Here is a 24,270-nt window from a genome sequence, read left to right as displayed (position 1 = left end):
TTGCTAACATCCCTTCAACACCTGGAATTCTATGGACTTTTGATTCTGTCTAGAAACATGGAGAACACTTAGCTGGCAGAAGTGGAAAACAGTAACAGAACAGCAACAAAAACCCCCCAAAAAGCAGAGACAATGGTAAAAAATCAAGAAAAGTCATGGAAGAAGGAAGAAAGACTCTGGAAAAAAAGAAAAAAACTTCCTTGGACAAGGGAAAGGTACTAGCCAGAAGGAAAACACAGGCTGTGGAGTTAGTGAGTAGAGAAATCAATAAGAAATATCTCTGAATATGTGCTGCATTAACACAACATGATCTATACATAGATGTTCTTCACTTACAGAACAACGATTCGTCCCAAGAAGGCTACATCGCCTTATACCTGAAAACACTTGCCTGATTGGGTCTTGCTTATGCACAACCTGTGGTTCTGTGGCCACAGCGAACTGAGATCTGCCTTAAACACTGATGGTGAAAACAAGGTTCTCGTGACTGCTGCAATTGTGGAGTACATTAACACAAGAGCTTGCGCTCACTGGGCTTGGGAGGACACTTCTCAATCAGTGTTAACACGTCACTAAACGGGACTCTCTGAGTCCACCTGACTTGCACCTGAACCTTGAATCCAGACCTGTCCAGGCACTTCTCTGTACAGGCTGAGGGATAAGAGAAGGGACTTCGGAAGCCAAGCAGGCCGAAGGTCACATCACGGGTCAGCCACTTGGTAACTATGGTACCAGGGGTCAATTAATCCACCTCCCGGAACCACACATGTCTAATGAATAAAAACTAGGCCGAACAGCACAGCTACTTTGCAAAGTTACTGTGCTGATGACCTGAGAGAACCAATGTTAGGCACACAGTATAGGGTCTATTCCAGAGCAGAACACTCATTAAAGCTTACTGGCTTCTCTCTGAAGTCTCTTAGTTAACATGCAATTTTAGAAATCCATAAAATCCTACCTGCTCGCAGGGTTGCATTTAGAACACTCATCCACTGTTAAAGAAAAAATTGAAATAAAGTGTAAATACACAACAGAAAAACGCAGAACTTTGAAAGCGCAGATTGAAGTGATGTAAAAACATTTCTTTGGGACAACCCCTGAAGACTATAGTAGAATGAATATTAATGATACAAGTGGTTGGCAATTAATACATAAAGAACTTTTACTTCCCCTGCTATATATTTGTGTGTGTGTGTGTATATAAATACATATCTATATATCTATATATCTATACATACATATATATATTTTATTTATATATTCAGGTATATACGTACACATACACACATACACAGACATATATATATATATCTACACATATATTTATGTACCTATATATGTGTGTATGTATGCATATACACTCCCCAGTGTATGCTAAATACTAGTCTAAATGGAACCACACTTTCTCCTTATTCCCTTTCTTATTTCCTTATGTTACTGAGATTGAGGAAGAAAGCTAATGTCTTGCTAAAAGTTATTCTATTTGGCTGTAACTTGCCTAAACAGAGTAAAGATAAAGCACATTTTGCTACAAAATGACTGTGGGAAATTCAGAACTACGATCAACCTACACAGAGGTAGGCTAGGGTTGAACTCTTTGTTTTTTCATTTCCTTCTTTGCTTTCTCTGTTTTCTTGTAGCTATGATTCATGCAATTCATGGAGCGTAGAAGTACGTAAGAAAAACACACCTCCAATCTGAGTCTTTCGTTTGTCTATTACGGTCATCTGTCCAAACTCTGTGGATGCTGACAGAGGTTTGCTCCTTGAGTGTGTGGCAAATGGCCGTTTATCACCAAATTTCGAATCCCCGGATCTTTGAGAAGTTCCATGATTGAAAGTCAAAGAAGTAGCATTCCAGCTGGAAGAATCTGAAAATACAGTTTTCATCTATTAGGAGGTAAAAATAACACAAAGTCGACCATCGTGTAAAACTTCCTTCTTCAGAGAAGCAGCCCCACACCCTCTTTCTCCCAAACACACTACTCCTTCAGAGTACATATTATTTTAGGTGTCCTATACTTGCCATTCACATAGGTAAGTTTAATTAACTATTGTCACTCAGCAATTTCTGTTATATAATGTGTTCCCGATTAAAGCTTTCCTTCTCAATAGTTAAAATGGTGTGGGGTGTGAATTTTTTTGTCAATATCAAAAGTTATGTCTAATCGCTGACGTTTAAATATGCGTGACAAACATGGGTTTAAAACAACTTTTAATGAATCATACTATTTCAAAGAAGAAGCTACTTATTACAAGAAAATGGTCTTTTCTAAATGCTTCAATATCTTCAGAATTCATTTTGTAAGCTTTAGATAATTGAAATTCAAATGACAAATGACAGACTTGGGTGACCTTATTGTTTCCAAGTAAAAATACGAACAAACTAGGTCCACGTCAGCTCCAAAGAGTACAGGGCACCATGAGACAGAAAACGAATATTTTCCTTTTGCTTTTTATCTTTTTTTTTTTTTTAATTTAATTTTATTAAATTTATTGGGGTGACAATTGTTAGTAAAATTACATAGATTTCAGGTGTACAATTCTGTATTACATCATCTATAAATCCCATTGTGTGTTCATCACCCAGAGTCAGTTCTCCTTCCATCACCATATATTTGATCTCCCTTACCCTCATCTCCCACCCCCCACCCCCCACCCCCCTTACCCTCTGGCAACCACTAAACTATTATCGGTGTCTATAAGTAGAATGAAATTGGACTGCTATTTGTCACCATGTACCAAAGTTAATTCAAAATGGATCAAAGACTTAAGCATAAGACCTGACACAATAAACTGCATAGAAGAAAACATAGGTACTAAATTTATGGACCTTGGGTTCAAAGAGCATTTTATGAACTTGACTCCAAAGGCAATGGAAGTAAAAGCTAAAATAAACGAATGGGACTATATGAAACTTAAAAGCTTCTGCACAGCAAAAGAATCCTTTTGCTTTTTTAACAAAATCTCAGCTTAAACGTTTAAGACAAGTGAAAGAAAACCACAACTGTAGAAGTGAAGCTTTAAAGCCTCTTATCACTTCACATCCTGGAAGCTCGTACATCATTTAAAATAGTGGTTTCCAATGTCATGTGAGAATGTGTGAAGTCCCAAAGTCTGTCAGTCGAGGGGCCCGAAAAGGTCAAAACTATATTCACAGAAACACTGACTGTCATTTGCTATTTTCACTCTCATTCTCTTCTAAGTGTACAGTAGAGTTCTCCACAGCCGTGATATCACAGCTCTGATGGTAACATCATAGGTCTGATGGTGACTGGCTCGTAGCTCTAATGGCTCAAGGAATGCATGCCTGTGTGTGCTCGTATTTTAAATTGTTCGGTTTTTATTTCTAAGATTGTAACTATCTATGGAGACTACTGACTTAAAAATGTTCTTTGGAATTCTCAAAAATTTTTAATAGCATCAAAGCATCCCAAGGCACAAAAGCTTCAGAATTCCTGTTTGCAAAGATTATGTCTGTCAAATACTCATTAACATTAATTACTTCTCCCATTTTTAATAATCGAAGACACCATAGGAGCACGTACACACACAGCCAGTGTTTGCTCGGTAGAATATCTGGATGTCTTAAGACCATCAGTGTTAAAACACTAAGAGGAGAAGTAAAGTTAAGAAACAATTGACATGGTAGCAATTGAGGCTTACTTGGGTAAACATAAAAATTCAAATAACCATTTGAAAACACTGGGAATATCTTCCAGTGTGATAATTGACCTCTGGTAACCACTATTAAGTACCGGGATTCCACACTGGGACATTTAGGGTATCGAACAAATGGAGGAACAGCTTAGTGGAATCACAGTTTTTAAATCTCATTTTCTTATTCCTGTAAATACCTTTTGTCAAACATCGATACCAACAATGACATCATGTTATTTATGTCAAATCCTTCAATTAAATTTGTAGCAAAGATAAAAAGGAATGAGGAAGAGAAGACTGCACGCATGCCAAAAGTCCTCGCGTACTCCTTCCCAAAATTAAATTGGTGTTACAAAGTGTACCTGGTCTGAAGGGTTGCACTTCGTCCATTCCTACAGCTTCGTCAGGAACAGGATCTTTCTCTTCAATTGTCGGCTGAAGGGGTTAGGAAACAAGATGATTAGTAACTATTGGACATTTCATGCAATCTCTAGTTAACAATTCAGGATAACAATATTAACGTTATAACCTCCAAGAAAAGGACTTTTTGAAAAATAGGTATTTAAGCAAATATTAGGTTGGTATAAATTATATTGCAGTTTGTGCATTTTTTTTAACCTTTTAAACCGCGATTACTTTTGAACTGACCTAACACCTTGAAAAGTGTACTTCATATACCATTGAAATATTTCTAATGACACATTCTTTTTTTTTTTTTTTTTTTTTTTAGTGTTAAAACAAGCTACTTGCTTGATATGGTAAGAAACCTTGGTGTATGTCCTGTTGAGTCTAAACAAAACATTTTAGAACCCGCTTCATGTAGGTCAGCAAGAGCTTAGAAAAACCGAACTCTAGTTTGATAAAAATTTTGATAGGAAAAATGATGGAATAACATAGCGAAGTGATAAGAAAATCTTTTCATTAAATTTTGTTTTAATAAATCATAGGAAAAATATTATATATAATTATGCAAATTTTCAAAAAAGTATAATAATTTCTAATCAGGCTAAATAAGAACATTTATTTATTAACCAACTAAAATGTCCCGGGGAACTTACTATCCAAATTTCATTTGTTTTCCACCCAAAACGACAAATGTGAAAACAGTTTGATGATGGTTACCCCACTTCCTGCTTGGTGGCCATTCCAAGACATTAGAATAAAATGATGAACAGATGCGATCCAGTATTGTCTCTGTCCAGGAGGTTTTGCTCCTAGATATTCACACGACTGGCTCCTTCTCATGCTTCACTTGGCAGTTTTTGTCACACTCAGAAAGATCTTTCCTGACCACCGAAATTCCACTCCCACTCCTATTCCAACTACAACCATGTCCCTCCCCCCAGCATTCTCCATTCTCTTTAAATGAAGCACTCATAGTGACTTATAACGGACTCTTGTTAACTTGTATTTCTGCTTCTAAAGCTACAGCTGAAGCCCTGAACTTCTCCATTCACTGTCTATCTGCCCAGCACACAGTTGGTATCCAACACAGACATTTACTTCAGGTCGAAACATTGAGATCGCACCAACAAAGCCTCAAGTACCAAAACGGTACACATCTATAGTGTATCGCCAATCATAGTCTCCTGCAACTTAACATCCCTAAGATTAGAAATCCACATGGCCCATCTAACTTTTCCTTTCTGTTCTTGACAGTATTGCCATTTGATTGTCCTACAGGTTTACAAAAATTGTCCCGATATTTAGTAAGTCACTACATCCCACTGTGATCATGGTGTTTTACATTCTATAGCTCCCTTTACAGTTTACGAAGTGTTTTCACATTTGTTACCATATTTGTGCATTCCACATACCTGAAAGGTAGGCATTAGCACCATTATGACGAATGAGGCCACTTACATCCGACAGCTTAAAAAGAAGTTTCCCCAAGACCCCATAGCTAGTAACTGACCATCCAGGATTCTAATCTGTGCTACTCTGCAAGGACAGCGTCTATACCAGTAGGCAGCAGTTGCCTATATCAGAAGATCACACCTTTCTTATATCTTTCCACAGCTGTCACCTCACATTAGCTCATCATTACACTGTACTTCTATTACTACAAATAAAAATCAACAACAAAAACCCAACTTCAGAAAACATCATATTCATTTACTCGTTCACTCACTCAATCATCAGTCAGTAAGATAACAAAACTTTACTGTAGCCATCATATCATAGGCATAGACCCAGTGGAAGCTGGGAATGTAAATGAAAGACTTGGTCCTATACTCTAGTAGGGGTAGATATAATAAATAAAAACAACAAGAACAGAAAAGTACTGCTCTCCACTTCAACACCCCAAATGAATAAAGTACAGTTAGATCATAAAAGAGACAACAATCAGTTGTACCAGGGAAGCTCAGCAGATGCGGCAAAGATAGGGCTGCATCTTGAAAGATATACGAGGTGCTGACAGAAACCATGAAGGGGAATCCAGAAGGGCAGAGGGAGCAAAAGCCTGAGGATGAAACAACATGTTGCAAGTGAGGGCCGCAAAGGGATGGGGTAAGCCTGGAACACTGAGAATGGGATGGAGATACTGCTGCAACTTCAGAACCAAATCAAAGAAGGCACGTGTCATGCTAGCATATGAATTTTACCCTCACATACTGGGGAGTCACCCAGTAAGCAGAGGTGTTGCATCATCACAATTCTGTTTTAAGACAGTCACTAAGGCCGCAATTTAAGACAGTCACTAAGGCTGCTATTGAGGACCTCCGTTTCTTTCTAGTATCCTATGCATCATCCTGTCTTGCGTCACAGCATAGCCTCTCCCAGGGGCCTCCAAACCCACAAAGGCAGCTACCAAGAGTAGGTCACTTTCTGGCTTCTACTAGGCGGCTCCGGGTTGGGCACAAGCAGCAGCTGACCTGGGCCTGCCCCACAGCCCCTCCCAAGAGGCCCCAAATCCAACACACCTGGTGATCAGCTTCAGCAACACCAGAACAACACCCAATTAGCTCCACAAATGACACGCCCAAGCCATGGACTGAGCAGACACCGGAGCCCTGCTACAGCCGATCCCACTCTGTGACGTCAGCCCACACACATCAGCTCATCTACTGTAGTCACAGCCAGTCGTCCTGAGGGTCAATTCCACACACTGATGCGCCAACAACAATCAAGGCTCAAGTACAACAGGAGGGCACACACCACCCACACGAGCTTCTGGAGAACCTGGCTAAGGTGACCAGGGAGACTGTACCACTGGACCCACAGGACACCTGTTATATGAGCCAATGCTGCCAAGATGAGGAGAATTAGCAGATCTACATAATACATAGAAACACACACAGAGAGGCAGTGAAAAAAGAAGAGAGAAAGAAACATTTATGTAATGAAAAACCAGGAAAAATCTCCAGAAAAAGAACTAAACCAAATGGAGACAAATAATCTATGAGATACACTGCTCAAAATACTAGTTATGAGGATGCTCAATGAAATTAGGGGAAGAATAAATAGACTCAGTAAAACTTCAACAAAGAGACAGCATACATAAAGAAGACATACAAATCATTAAAAAAAAGTCTGAAATGAATAATTTATAGATGGAATCAGCACCACATTTGGTGAAGTAGAGGTTCAAATCAGTGATTTGGAAGAAACGGTAGCAGAAAGCACCCAAATAGAACACAAAAAGAAAAAAATGAATAATAAGCAAAATAAAATAAAGACAGAGAATCCTTTAAGAGACCTCTCGTACAACATCAAATGTAGTAACATTTGTAAATCTATCAGAAGAAGAGAGATCAAGGAATTGAACTCCTCTTGTAATAAATAGTGACAGAAACCTTCCCCAACCTGAGAAGGAAATAGACACACAAGCCTAGGAAATACAGAGCGTTCCAAACAAAATGAACCTAAATGTGCCCACACCAAGACATGTCATAATTAAAATGCCAAAGGGGAAAGACGCACAGAGAATATTAAAACCGACAAGAAAAGAGCAGTTAGTTATGAACAAGGGAGCGTCCATAAGATTGTCAGGTGATCTCTCAACAGAAAATTTGCAGGTCAGAAGGGATTGGCAAGAAATAGTGAAAGTGATGAAAAGCGATAATCGACAACCAAGATGACTGTATCCAGCAAGGCTCTCATTTAGAATCAAAGGAGACGTAAAGAACTTGCCAAGAAAAAGAGGGTAATGCAGTTGAGCACCAGCAAACCAGTATTACAAGAAATGTAAAACCACAACTTGAAGAAGAAGAAGAAGAAAAAACAGAAGCAGAACGAGGAGGAGGAGGAGGAGACGAAATACTAATAATAAAATGTACTATTTGTACATACCTACAAATAGTTAGTGCAAATGTAAATAAGTTAAATGCTCCAGTCAAGACATAAGGTGGCTGAATAGTTAAGAATACAAGACCCATATATATATGACATCAAACTAAAAAATTTTTGCACAGCAAAGGAAACCATTTACAATATGAAATCACGACCGGATGAATGGAGAAGATATTTGCCAATGATATATCTGAGAAAGGGTTGATATCAAGAATATATAAGGAAGTCATAAAGCTCGGCACCAAAAGACAAACAATGCAATTACAAAATGAGAAGAGCACTTGAATAGACTTTTCTCCAAAGGGGTCACACAGATAGCCAAGAGACATAAGAAAAGATTCTCAGCGTCACTAATCATTAGAGCAATGCAAATTAAAAGCACAATGAGCTATCACCTCACACCTATCAAAATGGCCATCATCAATAATTCAACAAATAACAAGTGTTGGTGAGGATGTGAAGAAAACGGAGCCCTTGTGCACTGTTGCTGAGACTGTAAATCCGGCCAGCCGCAATGGAAACAATATGTAAGTTCCTCAAAACTTTAAAAATAGAACTACCATGTGGGGAAGCAATCCCACGTTGGGTTTTCCTCCACAGAAATCCAAAACACTCATTTGAGAAGACATATGCATTTCTATGGTCATTGACACATTATTTACATTAATCCAGATAAGGAAGCAACCGAAGTATCCATCATCTTGTATAAAGAAGAAGTGGTACATAGATACAACAAAATACGACTTGGCTGTAACAAAGAATAAAATCTTACCATTTATGACAACGTGGGTGGACCTAGAGGGTATTTTTCCAAGTGAAATAAGTCAGATAGAGAAACACAAACACCACATGATTTCACTTATTGGTGATACGTAAAAAAAAAAAATAAATAAACGTAGAAAAGAGAAACAAACTCATAGATGCAGAGAACTAACTGATCGTGGCATGATTCGAGGAGTGTTGGGGGATGCTTGAAAAGGTAAAAGGATTAAGAAGTACACACTGGCAGTTATAAAACAGTCATGTAGCTGTCAAGGACAGCACGCAGAATACAGGAAATAACATTGTAATAACTAAGTATGGTGTCAGGGATTCCACACTAATCGGAGTACCAGTTTACACATTATATAAATGCCTAACCACTATGCTGTACACCTGAGGCTGACATCATATTGAATGTCAACTGTAACAGAAATGAAACATTTTACATTTATAAAGAAAACTAAAAACTTTCTGAAATTTGACATTTCACCATATGGTTTAAGAATCTCTGCTTCTAAAATTGGTTATTATTTTATGCAAAACATGTACTCTTCAATTAGATGAAGACATTTAAATATATTCATAATGTACTGATTGAGGACATAGTGGAATCCGTTTGTAATACGGGTTTTGAGATAGAGAACTTGAATTCTCAATTTTCAAAATTACCATTGTTTAAGTCAAAATGATGAACCCAGGATACCTGAAACTAATATAAAATAATATTGAATGTCAGTTGAATATAACTGAAAAAAAAAGAAAAAGAAAAAAGTATAGAGAAGACACTCACGCCTACCAACTATGTGATACCAAAATACAAAGTGTAATAAAATAGAACTATATATTATATGCCACATAGTTTTAAAATTGAAATGTACCAGGAAGATTTCATGACTATTACAATAAGTAAATGAATCCATTACAGATTTCGTGTACGCACGAGTATTCTAAAAGTCCCGCTGATGTAATGTAAAATCACATTAAGATTCCTTACCCTTAACCAAATTGCATATCTCCATCACTGTGGGAAACCTCCCAATAAAATTTTACTATCACTCTATATTTCCCAGCCTCTTCTTTTTTTCATTCCCCATGTTCAATACTTCCTAAAGTGAAGGGGAAAAAAGAAAGAGTGACGTCGTAAAAACGGCAGTGTGAGGTGAGCCTTTTGATATCTTCCCTGGAATTTACAACAAGTTGAACAACTATAATTTCACAAAGGACTCCCTGCGCAGAAGACCGGCGAGACTAAGGGCCGCACTACTGCAATAGCCTAAAGGTGGACAAATTGCTCGAGCGGTGGAGGAGGGAGGGGAGAAGTGGGCACACGGGGCCGTGTGGGCTCAGGACGCAGACCTAGCTCGGTGCTCCGAGCTCCCTTCATCCCGGAACTAGTGCAGCTGCAGGAGTGGGAAGAACTTGGACTGCTAGGGCTCTGATTATGGCCCACAGGGCTGAACCCACTGCTAACGGCAGGGACGTCAGAGCAAAGACTGAGGGAAGAAGGCTGAAAACAGTGGTTTAAGCCCTCACTGCCGAGTAAAGAATGGAAGCCTTAGGCACAGAGACTAGCTGCTTCCTCCCTACCCTCCCAGAGCTCGCCCCGTCCCCACCTGTCCAGTGCTAGAAGCAGAACAGTAGCAGTGTCAGATCAAACGAACAGAATATTTGCAGTTCTGAGAACTGCGGTTGGCAGTCAAGGACTCACAGCCCAAGTACTTCCAGCAAAGGGCAGGGAGCTGTGGAAACAGGACTGGCTGAGGTGGTCGTCACCGCCATTGCTCTGGGCCACCTTTCACAACCCACCCCACCCCTGTCCCCACCTATCTGGGCGGATCCCTGCAGGAGTGAACACAACTGCTGAAATGCACGGGCTCTGAATCTGGTGCAGAAAGAGCTTTGGAACTTCAGAAGTTCCCCACATCCCCCCACGGAGGCAGTGCCTTATGACCCCAGTGAACTGTTCACAGAGGAAACGCCCGCCTTCCAGGGAATCCCACCACTATGTGAGAAGCCGGAATAGTGCAGAGGAAACATAACACTACAGTGTGAGAGACAATAAAAGGCTGCAGTCGGAGAGAAAATAAAACATTATCACAACACCGACTGGAAAACAAAAGAAAGACCTCTTTCTATCAACCTGTTGCAGAACTCACTCCTGTAGATGTCTAGGAAGACACATAATAAATCATCAATTGCCATGAATAACCAAAGCAACAAGACAGCTCAGAAAGAAAATGAAAAGTCTCCAGAAAATAAACTTAAAGATATGGAAATATGTGACTTAAATGACAGAGAAGTCAAGACTGCAGTTCTTGAAAAACTCAACGAGATGCAAGAAAACACAGACAGGCAGTTTAATGAACTCAGAAACATAATCAAAAGAAATGACGAATGAAAGAGACAGTTTAGGTAGTAGAGTTGACCAGGTGGAGGAAAGAATCAGTGACATCGAAGCTAGAAATCTGGAAATGACAAGGATGGAAGGAGAAAGAGACCTGAGACGTGAGACTACAAGAACTTTGTGACTCCATCAGAAAGAGCAATATAAGAATAATGGGCATACCAGAAGGGGAAGAAAGAGAGAAGGGAACAGAGAATATATTCAAACAAATAGTCGATAAGAACTTCCCAAACTTGTGGAAAGAACTGGATCCTTGAATCCAAGAAACAAATAGAACATCTAATGACCTCAACTCCAACAGGCCTTCTCCAACGCACATTGTATTGAAGCTGTCAAAAATCAATGACAAAAAAGAATCCTCAAGGCAGCCAGGAAAAAGAAGACGGTAACCTACAAGTCAGGAGGGAGTGGAACCAAATATGCAAACAATAGACAGAGAGAAATTATGAGACAAGAATAATATATGCAGTAACGGTATCTTTTCGGTATGAAGGAGGAATAAAGACCTTTCCAGACATACAGAAGCTGAGGGAATTTTCTAACACATGACAAGCACTACAAGAAATACCGAAGGAAGCTATTCGACCAGATCAACAGGGACAATTTGTGGCAACCAAAACATAAAAGGGGGGAAAGTAAAGGCCTCAACCGGAATATGCGAATGGAGAAAGTAAGCATGCTGAGAAAATGGAATACTCTAAATATCAAACTTTCTTTCACATAAACTTAATGGTAACCACTCAAAAGGAATTCAGAACTGAAATATATAATGTAATGAAAGAAGAGGAGGGAAAAATCATAGACTACCACCACATAGAAATAAGAGACAACAACAAAAAGGCAAAGAAACAATGGAGACACAGTCTTACCAGAAAAGTAGAGATAGAATGATAGGAAATCCTCACATATCAATAATCACCCTAAATGTAAATGGACTGAACTCACCAACAGAAAGGCACAGAGCAGCTGATTGGATCAAAAAACTAAACCAAATCATATCTGCCTCCAAGAGGCACATCTCAGCTACAAGGACAAACGTAGACTCAAAGTGAAAGGGTGGAAATTGATACGCCAAGCAAATGCTATCCAGAGAAAATCAGGTGTATCCATACTGATATCAGATGAAACAGACTTCAGGATAAAAAAGGTAACAAGAGACAAAGATGAACATTTCATATTGATAAAGGGGACTATACAACAAGAAGACAAAACAGTCATCGATATTTATGCCCCCAATCAGGGAGCACCGAAATATACCAAGCAACTACTAACAGAACTAAAGGGAGAAATTGACCAAAACACAATTATACTAGGGGACCCAAATCCATCATTGACAGCTATGGATAGATCATCCAAACAGAAAATAAAGAAAGAAATAGCAGCCCTAAATGACACATTACATGAAATAGACATAATTGACATTTATAGAGCACTTTATCCTAAAACATCACACTATACATTTCTTTTCTAGTGTATGGAACATTCTCAAGGATAGATCATCTATTGGGACATAAAACTAGCCTCAGCAAATTTAAGAAGATTGAAATCATACCAAACACATTCTCTGATCACAAGGCTTTGAAATTGGATATCAACTGCAAAAAGGAAGCAGGAAAAACCACAAATACATAGAGACTGAACAACATACTTTTAAAGAACGACCTGGTCAAAGAAGAAATAAGAGGATAGATCAAAGGATACATAGAAGAGTGACATCATAGGAATGGCAGCAGCGAGGTGGTCTCCTTGAGTTCTCCTCCGGAACTTACCACAAATTGAACCCATCAAAGGACTCTGCTCATCACATAGAACAGCTAAGAGACTCGTTCGAGGATTACGTGAAGGTGGTCTCTCCTGCCGAGAGACCAGCATATCCAGCATTTGAGGCAGTAACCTCAGCTGAGACCTCCAGCTGGGCCCTAGGTCAGACAAAGGACCTGATCACAACACCTGGGCCCCTCTGCCCACTCTCCCAATCCTACCCCTGCCTTTCCAGACACTCAAGCTGGCCCCTGAACTGAAGAGTAGTGTCAGATTACAGAGGAGTCATCATACCAATTGCCTTCTCTGACAACAGTGCTATAAAATCAGAAATCAACTACAGGAAAAAAAGCTGGAAGACACACAAATTCATGGAGCCTGAATTAACATGTTACTAAATAATGAATGGGTTAACTATGAGATCAAGGAAGAAACCAAAACATGTCTCGAGACAAACGAAAATCAAAACACGACAAACCAAATCTATGGGATCCAGCGAAAGCAGTCCTAAGACGGAAATTCACAGCATTGCAGGCCTACGTAGAGAAACAAAAAAAATCACTAACCAACAGTTTACCTTCACACTTAAGGGATCTGGAAAAAGAACAGCAAAATAACCACAAAGGGAGTATAAGGAGGGAGATAATAAAGGTCAGAGCAGAAATCAATGAAATAGACACCAGAAAACAATAAAAAACATCAATGAAGCCAAGAGTTTGTTTTTGAGAAAATAAACAAAGTCAACAAACCTTTAGCCAGGCTCATCAGAGAGAGAGAGAGAGAGAGAGAGAGAGAGAGAGAGAGAGAGAGAGAGAGAGAACCCAAATTAATAAAATCAGAAATGAAAGAGGAAAAGTGACAACAGACACATAGAAATACAAAACTATTTAAGAAATTACTATAAGCATCTATATGCCAACAAATTAGACAGTCTGTTAGAAACGGAAAATTTTCTAGAAGCATACAACCTTCTAAGGCTAACTCAAGAAGAAACGGAAAACCTGAAGAGACTGATTACCACCACAGAAGTTGAGTCAGGAATCAACAAGTTCCCAACAAACAAAAGCTCTGGACCAGATGGCTTTACAGGTGAATTTTACACAACATGCAAAAAAGAATTATCCCCCATTCTCCTCAAGCTATTCCAAAAAATTCAGAAGGAGGGAAGGCTCCCAAACACTTTTTACGAGGCCACTATCACTCTGATCCCCAAATCAGACAAAGACACTACAAAAAAGAAACAAAAAAACTATAGGCCGATATCTCTAATGAACATAGATGCAAAAACCCTCTACACAGAATTAAGCAATATCACTGAACAGAATTAAGCAATACATTAAAAACATTATACACCATGATCAAGGGGGATTCATTCCTGGCATGCAAGGATGGTTCGACATCTGCAAATCAATTAATGTGATACACCACATTAACAAAATGAAAAATAAAAATCATATGATCATATCGATTAGATGCAGAAAAAGCATTTGACAAAATCCAGCAGTCATTTACAATAAAAACGTTTAAGAAAATGGGAATAGAGAGACCAGATCTCAGCATAATAAAGGCCATATATGATAAGCCCACAGCTAACATCACACTCAATGGGGAAAAGCTAAAACATTCCCCTTAAGATCAGGAACAAGGCAAGGTTGCCCACTTTCTCCACTTCTATTCAACATAGTGCTTGAAGTTCTACCCACAGCAATCAGACAAGAAAAAGAAATAAAAGGCATCCAAATTGGTAAGGAGGAAGTAAAATTGTCATTATATGCAGATGACATGATACAATATATAGAGAACCCTAAAGAATCCACCAGAAAACTATTAGAACTGATAAACGAATTTAGTAAAGTAGCAGGATACAAAATTAATATTCAGAAATCAGTTGCGTGTGTATATACCAATAATAAAATATCAGGAGGAGAAATTAAGAAAAGAATCCCATTTACAATTGCTTCAAAGACTATAAAATACCTGGGACTAAATTTAACGAAAGAAGTAAAAGATCTGTACTCAGGAAATTATAAGACACCGAAGAAAGAAATGAAACAGGATACAAATAGATGGAAGCACATACCATGCTCATGGATAGGAAGAATTAATAGAGTTAAAATGTCCATACTGCCTAAGGCAATATACGGATTCAATGCGATTTCTATCAAATTACCAAGGATGGTTTCCACAGGAATGGAGCATATAATCCTAAAATTTATATGGCACCACAAAAGATCCCAGATAGCCTCGGCAATCTTGAGAAATAAAAACAAAGTGGGAGGTATTACGATACCTGACATCAAATTATACTACAAGGCTACAGTAATCGAAACAGCGTGGTTCTGGTGTAAAAACAGACACATTGATCAATGGAACACAATAGAGAGCCCAGCAATAAATCCATGCCTATATGGCCATTCAATCTACGGCAATGGAAGCAAGAATTTACGGTGGGGTAAAGACAGTCTATTCCATAAATGGTGTTGGTGAAACCTGGACAGGCACGTGCAAAAAAATGAAGCTTGACCACTTCCTTACACCATATACAAGAATAAATTCAAAACGCATTAAAGACATAAATGTAAGATCTGAAACCATAAAATTCCTAGAAGAAAACATAGGAAGAAACTTTACAGACGTTACCTGGAGTAAGATTTTTACTGATATATCCCCTCGGGCAAGGGAAGTAAGAGAAAAAATAAACATGTGGGATCACATCAAACTAAAAAGTTTTTTTCACAGCAAAGGAAACCATCACTAAAACAAAAAGGGATCCTACTGAATGGAGAAGATATTTGCCAATGACATATCCCATAGGGGTTAATATCTCAAATTTATAAAAAACTCTCTCAACTCAACTCCAAAAAAACAAACAACCCAATTGAAAAATGGTCAGAGCACATGAAAAGTCATTTTTCTAAAAAGGACATAAGATGGGAAACAGACATATGAAAAAATGCTCCACTTCACCAATCATTAGAGAAATGCAAATAAAAACTGCAATGAGATACCACCTCACCCAAGTCAAATTGGCCGTCATCAACAAATCAACAAAGAACAAGTGCTGACGCGGACGTGGAGAATAGGGAACCCTCATGCTTTGTTGGTGGGATTGCAGATTGGTGCGGCCACTATGGAAAACAGTACGGAGGTATCTCAAAAATCTGAGAATGGAACTACCATATGATCCAGCAATTCCACTCCTAGGTATCTACCCGGAGAAATCTAAAACTCTAATTCAAAAAAATTTATACACCCTTATGTTTACTGCAGCACTATACACTATAACCAAGACATGGAAACAACCGAAACGCCCATCGGTAGACGACTGGATTAAGAAACTGTGGTACAGTTATACAATGGAGTAGTATACAGCCATAAAGAAGAATGAAATCTTACCATGCGACAATATGGATGGACCCAGAGAACATTATGTTAAGTGAAATAAGTCAGACAGAGAAAGACAAATACCATATGATCTCACTTATATGTGGAATCTAAAGAAAAGAATAAATGAATGAACTAATCAGAAACGGTCTCAAACACATAGAGGAAAAACTGAGGGTTGCTAGATGGGGGGTGGGGATAAGGGGGAAAGTGAGGGGATTAGAATGCACAGTTGGTAACCACAAGAGTGCCACGGGGATACGAGAGTCAATTTGGGGAATGAAATCAATAATTTCGGCCAATCGAATGCAACAATGTGTTAAAAAGATTAGTCATCATGACCAAGCAGATTCATCCCAGGTGCACAACGATGGTTAAACGTTCGGAAATCCATCAATGTGATTCATCCCGTAAACAAAATAAAGGACAAAAATCACATGATTATATCAATTGATGCAGAAAAAGCGTTTGACAAGCTGCAACATCCATTTGTGATTAGAACACTTAATAAATAGGTATAGAGGGACACTACCTTAACATAATACAGGCTATATATGACAAACCCTCAGCTAATCTCATAATTAATGGTGAAAAACTGAAGCCCTTTTCTCTACGTTCAGGAACACAACAGAGCTGTACCCTATCACCTCTGCTTTTCAACAGTGTTGGAAGTCCTCGCCAGAGCGATCAGGCAAGACAAATAAATAAAAGGCATCCAAATTGCGAAAGAAGAAGTTAAATTGTCAATCTTTGCAGATGTAGATATAGAAAAGCCTAAAACTCCACCAAAAAGCTATTAAAAACAATCAACGAATACAGTAAATAAAGTTGCCGGCTACAAAATCAACGTACAAAAGTCCATTGCATTCCTATATACTAACAATGAAACCTCAGAAAAAGAAAGGAAAAGAACCAATTCCTTTTGCAATTGCAACAAAAGGAATCAAATACCTACGAATAAACTTAACCAAGGAAGTGAAAGACCTACATGCTGAAAACTATAAGACATTTTTAAAAGAAATTGAAGAAGACACAAAGAAATGGAAAGACATTCCATGCTCATGGATTGGAACAATCTACATAATTAAAAATGGCCGTATTACCAAAGCAATATACAGATTTAATGCAATCTCCATCAAAATCCCAATACCACCTTTTAAAGAAATAGAACAAAAAAATCATCAGATTTATATGGAACCACAAAAGACATAAATGGCCAAAGGAATCCTAAGCAAAAAGACCAACGCCGGAGGTATCACACTCCCTGACTTGAGCTCGTACTACAGGGCAACAATAATCAAAACGGCATGGTATGGGCAGAAAAAGACACATAGACCAATGGAATAGAATTGAGATCCCAGAAATAAACCCACATAAACATGGACAGATAATTTTTGACAAAGAAGCAAAAAAGCATACAATGGAGAAAAGACAGCCCCTTCAACAAATGGTGCTGGTAGAATTGGAAAACCACGTGCAAAAGAATGAAACGGGGCTGCTATCTGTCACCATGTACCACAATTAACTCAAAATGGATCAAAGACTTAAGCATAAAACCTGAAATAATACACTGCATAGAAGAAAACATAGTTACTAAACTTGTGGACCTTGGGTCCAAAGAGCATTTTATGAATTTGACTCCATAGGCAAGGGAAGTAAAAGCTAAAATAAACAAATGGGACTATATCAAACTTAAAAGCTTCTGAACAGCAAAAGAAACCATCGACAAAATAAAGAGGCAACCAACTGAATGGGAGAAGATTTTTGCCAACAGTACCTCTGATAAGGGGCTAATATCCAAAATATACAAAGAACTCATGCAACTCAACAACAAAAAAACAAACAACCCAATTGAAAAATGGGTAGAGGACCTGAAGAGACATTTCGCCCAAGAGGACATACAAATCGCAAATAGACATATGAAAAAAATGCTCAACATTACTAATCATCAGAGAAATGCAAATAAAAACCACAATGAGATATCACCTCACCTAGTTTGAATGGTTATGTTCAACAAGACAAATAGTAACAAGTGTTGGAGAGGCTGTGGAGAAAAAGGAACCCTCATACACTGTTGGTGGGAATGCAGACTGGTGCAGCCGCTATGGAAGGCAGTGTGGAGGTTCCGCAAAAAGTTACGAATAGAATTACCATATGGCCCAGCAATCCCTCTCCTGGGTATCTACGCCAAAAATCTGCAAGCATTTATCCATAAAGACAAGTGTGCTCCAATGTTCATTGCAGCTTTACTTATGGTGGCCAAGACATGGAAACAACCAAAATGTCCTTCGATAGATGAATGGATAAAGAAGTTGTGGTACATATAAATAATGGAATGCTATTGGGTGGTAAGAAAAGATGAAATAGGACCATTGGTAAATGGGGTTTAATATGTGGTGATGGAAAGAGAACTGACTCTGGCTGGTGAACACACAATGTGAGATATAGATAATGTATTACAGAATTGTACATCTGAAATCCATGTAACTTTACTAACAATTGCGCCCCAATAAATTTTAATTTAAAGGAAAAAAACAACAACCCTCGAATGGTGATATTTTATAAAATGGTTCACAGTGACAAATTTTCCATTACAAACATAAAACAATGATAGTTGGAACACTACTAAATTTTACAAGTAAGTGCTACAAAAACTAAATTCAGAGTAAAAAAGTTAATTTCACAAAGGAGCACTTTACCTTGGTATCAACATCGACGAGCCGTTCCGCTGATACAGACCAGGAATCATTCTTGCAAGTTTCGCGGGAAACACTTTAGGGTCAAGACACACAACAAAAACAAGTGAGTTCATTTCTTGACAAAAGCAACAACAACAAAGGGCGTAAAAGGTCAGCTATCTGCATATGAAATGAAGTTTCTTGATATGATTAAAATTTGTATGATGTGCTAGAAAAGCTATTAGTTACCTATTTCTGCCTCCACCACTCCCAACTCATGCAATATTTAATGAAGATACACTCTAAGTTTCTGTAACAAAGAATGACAGCCAATATGTTGGCAACACCTGAGAGTACCTTGTTTTCACCAAAAGTCCTGAAGGCTGAATTGAAACGCAACTAATAGCTGACATAACTGGAACCTGAACTGGGACAAAAGCGAGGACCTAAATCAAGGTAGAAAGATACACTGACCCTTCTCCATGGTCTGTCCCTGGTTCAAAGATTAATCTGCGTCAGTCAAAAATGGCAGTCTTGCTTTAACGTAGAAAGCAGTTATTAAATCGCGCCATTCCTTCCTTTCACCCTGAAACACTACAGTCAGTTCCCTGAAATGTGTGAAATGTTTGCAAGTCACACGTACAAAAGTCAAAGAACAAATATGTATGTTCTTAGCCTCCCCACTCCCAGACCACTTGTCCTCACAGCTTCCTGGCAATCTCCAACCTCCAAAACTTCAGCCTACGAAAGCACAGACTCCTGAAACAAGGATGGGCTCAAATGACCCACAGTAGGAGTTCTCCATTTCCCTGTTCCTGGAAAATAAGCTAAATGGAGCCTCGGTCATCCAGTCCTAACACAGGCATGTTACCACCGACCCAACTCCATTACTGTTTTCACAATCAGTCCTATCTCTGCCCAACCCTCCATATCCATGGGAAGGACATTAGCACATTGGGAAAAGAGGTGGAGGTGACGAGACACCTGCCTTGGGCGAGTGATCTATGTAGTTCAGCAATCTCCAGTGCCTTAGCACTCGAGGGACATAAGCCCCCTAAGTAAGCTGGGGTGCAGGTGGATGATTCCACATTCCTACTTGCTATTAAGAGAATGTTTCCAAGGGCTCAAATTAGTATAATGTGTTTTGATACAAAACTTACATTTTGCTACTTTTCCAATTTAGCAAACAAAAGCAGCAAGATTTTCAGGACGCTCTTGCACCCCTTATTTTAATCTGCTTTTTTAGACGATTACCAACATCCTGTGTCCTTCCTTCTTGTAATTTCTCTTTACCTTGTCATACCCTACTATTCTGATCTCTTTTCCCTTATCTGATCTCTAATCTCTGCTCTAAAAGCCTTATTCCTATCCCAACCTGTGTTGTTCCTCTTGAAACTTGGATTCAACTGCTAATTCCATTCTTATCCTCTTCCACTGCAGTCACTAGACCTTTCCATAATTAAAACACTCACCCAAATGATGATAAAGAAGGACGCGTACTGGGCTTAGACACCTACACTTCATCTCATTTCATCACTCACTGTACTCAAATAAGTCACATAATCTCTTTGAGTTCAAACTCGTGATCAACCACTTGACCAAAACATTAACGGCAGCATGAAGTACTAGGGGGTGTTTGAATAATTAATTGCTAACATCCCTTCAACACCTGGAATTCTATGGACTTTTGATTCTGTCTAGAAAAATGGAGAACACTTAGCTGGCAGAAGTGGAAAAAAGTAACAGAACAGAAAAAAACAAAAACCCCGAGAAAAGCAGAGACACAGGTAAAAAATCAAGAAAAGTCATGGAAGAAGGAAGAAAGACTCTGGAAAAAAGGAAAGAACTTCCAAGAACAAGGGAAAGGTATCAGCCAGAAGAGAAACACAGGCTGGGGAGTGAGTAAGTAGAGAAATCAATTGGAAATATCATCTCAATTTGTGCTGCAGTAACACAACATGATCTATACACACATGTTCTTCACTTACAGAACAACGATTCGTCCCAAGAAGGCTGCATCGCATTATACCTGAAAACACTTGCCTGATTAGGTCTTGCTTATGCACAACCTGTGGTTCTGTGGCCACAGCGAACTGAGATCTGCCTTAAACACTGATGGTGAAAACAAGGTTCTCGTGACTGCTGCAATTGTGGAGTACATTAACACAAGAGCTTGCGCTCACTGGGCTTGGGAGGACACTTCTCAATCAGTGTTAACACGTCACTAAACGGGACTCTCTGAGTCCACCTGACTTGCACCTGTACCTTGAATCCAGACCTGTCCAGACACTTCTCAGTACAGGCTGAGGGACAAGAGAAGGGACTTGGGAAGCCAAGCAGGCCGAAGGTCACATCACGGGTCAGCCACTTGTAACTATGGTACAGGGGTCAACTAATCCACCTCCCGGAACACACACGTCTAATGAATAAAAACCAGGCCGAACAGCACAGCTCCTTTGCGAAGTTACTGTGCCGACGACCTGAGAGAACCAATGTTAGGCACATAGTACAGGGCCTAATCCAGAGCAGAACACTCATTAAAGCTTACTGGCTTCTCTCTGCAGTCTCTTAGTTAACATGCAATTTTAGAAATCCATAAAATCCTACCTCCTCGCATTGTTGCATGTAGAACACTCATCCACTGTTAAAGAAAAAATTCAAATAAAGTGTAAATACACAACAGAAAAACACAGAATTTTGAAAGCGTCAGATTGAAGTGATGTAAAAACATTTCTTTGGGACAACCCCTGAAGGCTATAGTAGAATGAATAGTAATGATACTATTGGTCGGCAATTAATACATGCAGATCCTTTACATTTCTCCTATTTATATGTGTGTATATATATTTATATTTATATGTTCATACATATATACACACACATATATATGTATATGTATGTCCTTATGTATGTTTGTCTGTATTATATATTTATATCAAATGAAAGAAAAATAAACGGGATGTGCAAAAATTTGATAGCTACAAGTCAAGTGCTACTTACAATGATTGTAATCCTAACCAGACTCATCAGAATGAACGAAAATGGTATCAGTAGAAAAATTAGTATCATAAGCTAACAAGGTGAAATTTAAATAGCATGATGTTTCTGGACTTCCGTCATGAAGAGCAGTTTGAACCCTTTTTTGCTCTTACACAGTACCACTGGTGCCGCTCTTCGGTCAAGGGTGTTCAGCTTAGGATGAAACACCCTGTTATTAGCAGCTTAGTCAAGAGGCAGTCTAATTTGCAGCACGGCAAAACATGGAAACAGACTCTTTCCGGCCATCTCTCCAATGTAGGGCAAGTATGAAAGACTTTGTGATTCCAGTTTTATCAAGTACAACCCCTGAGACTGTTTCCCTCATTGCTTGAGAGTCTATCCGGACTCACCTCATAGAGCAGGAAGGTCCAAAGAGTCATTGCTGTATAGCAGCGTGTGATGCCATTTTTCTCATCCCTCACCATAGTGGCAAATGCGTATAGAAATCATGGTTTTTTACCTTGTAAGTCATATATCATCAGATCCTAAGCCAATGAATAACAGCAAACAAACAAAACCCCCCCAAAACAAATAACTATCACTTGTAGTATAATAATGTACACTGATTACAGAGTTCCTTTGGTTTCTAAATTTCTTCATTTCTTCTAAAACTAAAAACATAGCTCTCGTATGAAAAGGCAGTGGTTAACAGAGTAAGTGAAAATGAAACAAAAAATTATATCCAACATGTAGGATGAGTTACCCATGGATATACCAAGAAACTCAACATTCAGAGAAAAAAACGTGCTTCCCTATTGACCTGCTGCTCTTCGCTCTCCATCTGATAATGTCCTAGTCACTCTTCTCATGTCCCATTGAAATGCTAGTGCACAATCTGGAAACCTAGGAATCATCTGACTTTCTCTCTCTCCACTATCTTTTTACATTCAATCATCACTAAATCGTATTAACCATAACACTCTCCAGGCTCTGCTTTGTTTTGCCACAGCCACTGCCCTAGTCAAACAGGGGCTCTGAGCAGATGGCTTTCACAGGGGGGGAAAAAATGAAACACCACCTAGTGTTATGGTTACTTCCTAAATGAATAGGATTTATTGTCAGCAAAACAAATGAGAAAGATATAAGCCAGCAAACACCAACATGTTAAATGGAATAAATTAACCTTCCTGACTTTTTTTCTCTCAAAATGGATGGCTGAAAACATCATAGCGCACTGATACTAGTTCAAGGAAGTAAAAGCCTCCTTTGTCTGCCAGTTATTTGTAGGCGCTTTTCTACAAACTAGCCTCTATGTGAGGGGGCCAGCAAACTTCATCCTGCCGTCAGCTTTTGTAGATAAAGCTTTACTGTAGCACAGTCTTGCCCATTCAGTTGGCCCACGACTGCTTTCACACCATAATGGCAGACGTGAGTAGGTATGACGGAGACCACATGGCCTAAAATCAGGCCCTTTACAGAATAGGCTTGCTGGTCCCTGCTTTATACCACAACCAGAGTGTCCGAATGCCATCTCATCTTTTTCCTAGTCTGCTCTAAACTCTCCCATGATCCCTGCAGTAACCACTGCTGAGTCCCTGCCCACTTGCCATTTCTTCGTCTTCATTCTCACTGGAGAACCACAATGCTCTGTGGATATTTCCTGTCCCAATACACAAAGAGCATGGCCTCTCTCCAGCTCCACAGAGAAAAATGATGATACTAAGCTAATCAGTGACTGCTTTACCACTAACTGGTGTGGGTACCAGCATGTGCCAGACCCCAGCCTGTAAATGTCACGTGGGTCTACTGGCAGCCTCTCAGTTTTCTTTCTATTAAAAGAATCACACAGCTGGACATCACTGTTTATCATGGCTTGTGGCAAATCAAAACCACAGTGCAATACCTCCTCATGACTGTCAGATGGCTATCATCAAAATGGTCCCATATAACAAATGGTGGCGAGGAAGTGGAGGAAAGGGAAAACCGAGCCTGCACTGTTTTTGGATTTGTAAATTGTTATAGCCACTGTGGGAAACAGTAAGGAGATGCCTCAAAAAGTTAGAAATAGAACTGCCATGAGATCTTGCAATTCTACATCTGGGTATTTGTCCAAAGAAAACCAAAACACTAAGTTGAAAAGATATCTCCACCTCTATGCTCATTGCAGCAGTATATATAGTAGCCAGGATATGGAAGCAACATAGGTGTCCTTCAATAGATGACTGGATGAAGAGGATTTGATATGTGTGTCTGTGGGAGGGGTGTGTGTGTGTGTGTGTGTGTGTGTGTGTGTGTGTATACAGTAATACTATGACTGATATTAGAATAATTAACTCATCCATAATATAAC

General features: G+C 39.0%; 1 protein-coding gene across 1 annotated transcript in view; it reads right to left on the bottom strand.

The window, feature by feature from the left end:
• The window catches only part of LOC148759145 (ankyrin repeat domain-containing protein 26-like), a 123,974-nt gene that overhangs the window by 66,785 nt on the left and 32,919 nt on the right, over positions 1-24,270 (bottom strand). The window contains exon 8 of the mRNA XM_088793048.1: positions 18,963-19,035. Coding sequence (XP_088649174.1) covers positions 18,963-19,035 — 73 coding nt within the window. The remainder of the gene's footprint in view (positions 1-18,962; positions 19,036-24,270) is intronic.

This window comes from Rhinolophus sinicus, chromosome 1, assembly GCF_057876585.1.
Source record: "Rhinolophus sinicus isolate RSI-liver-muscle chromosome 1, RSI-T2T, whole genome shotgun sequence".
Lineage (NCBI taxonomy): Eukaryota > Metazoa > Chordata > Mammalia > Chiroptera > Rhinolophidae > Rhinolophus > Rhinolophus sinicus.
Note: the sequence above shows the minus strand (reverse complement) of the source record. Positions and strands in the feature narration are given on the sequence as shown.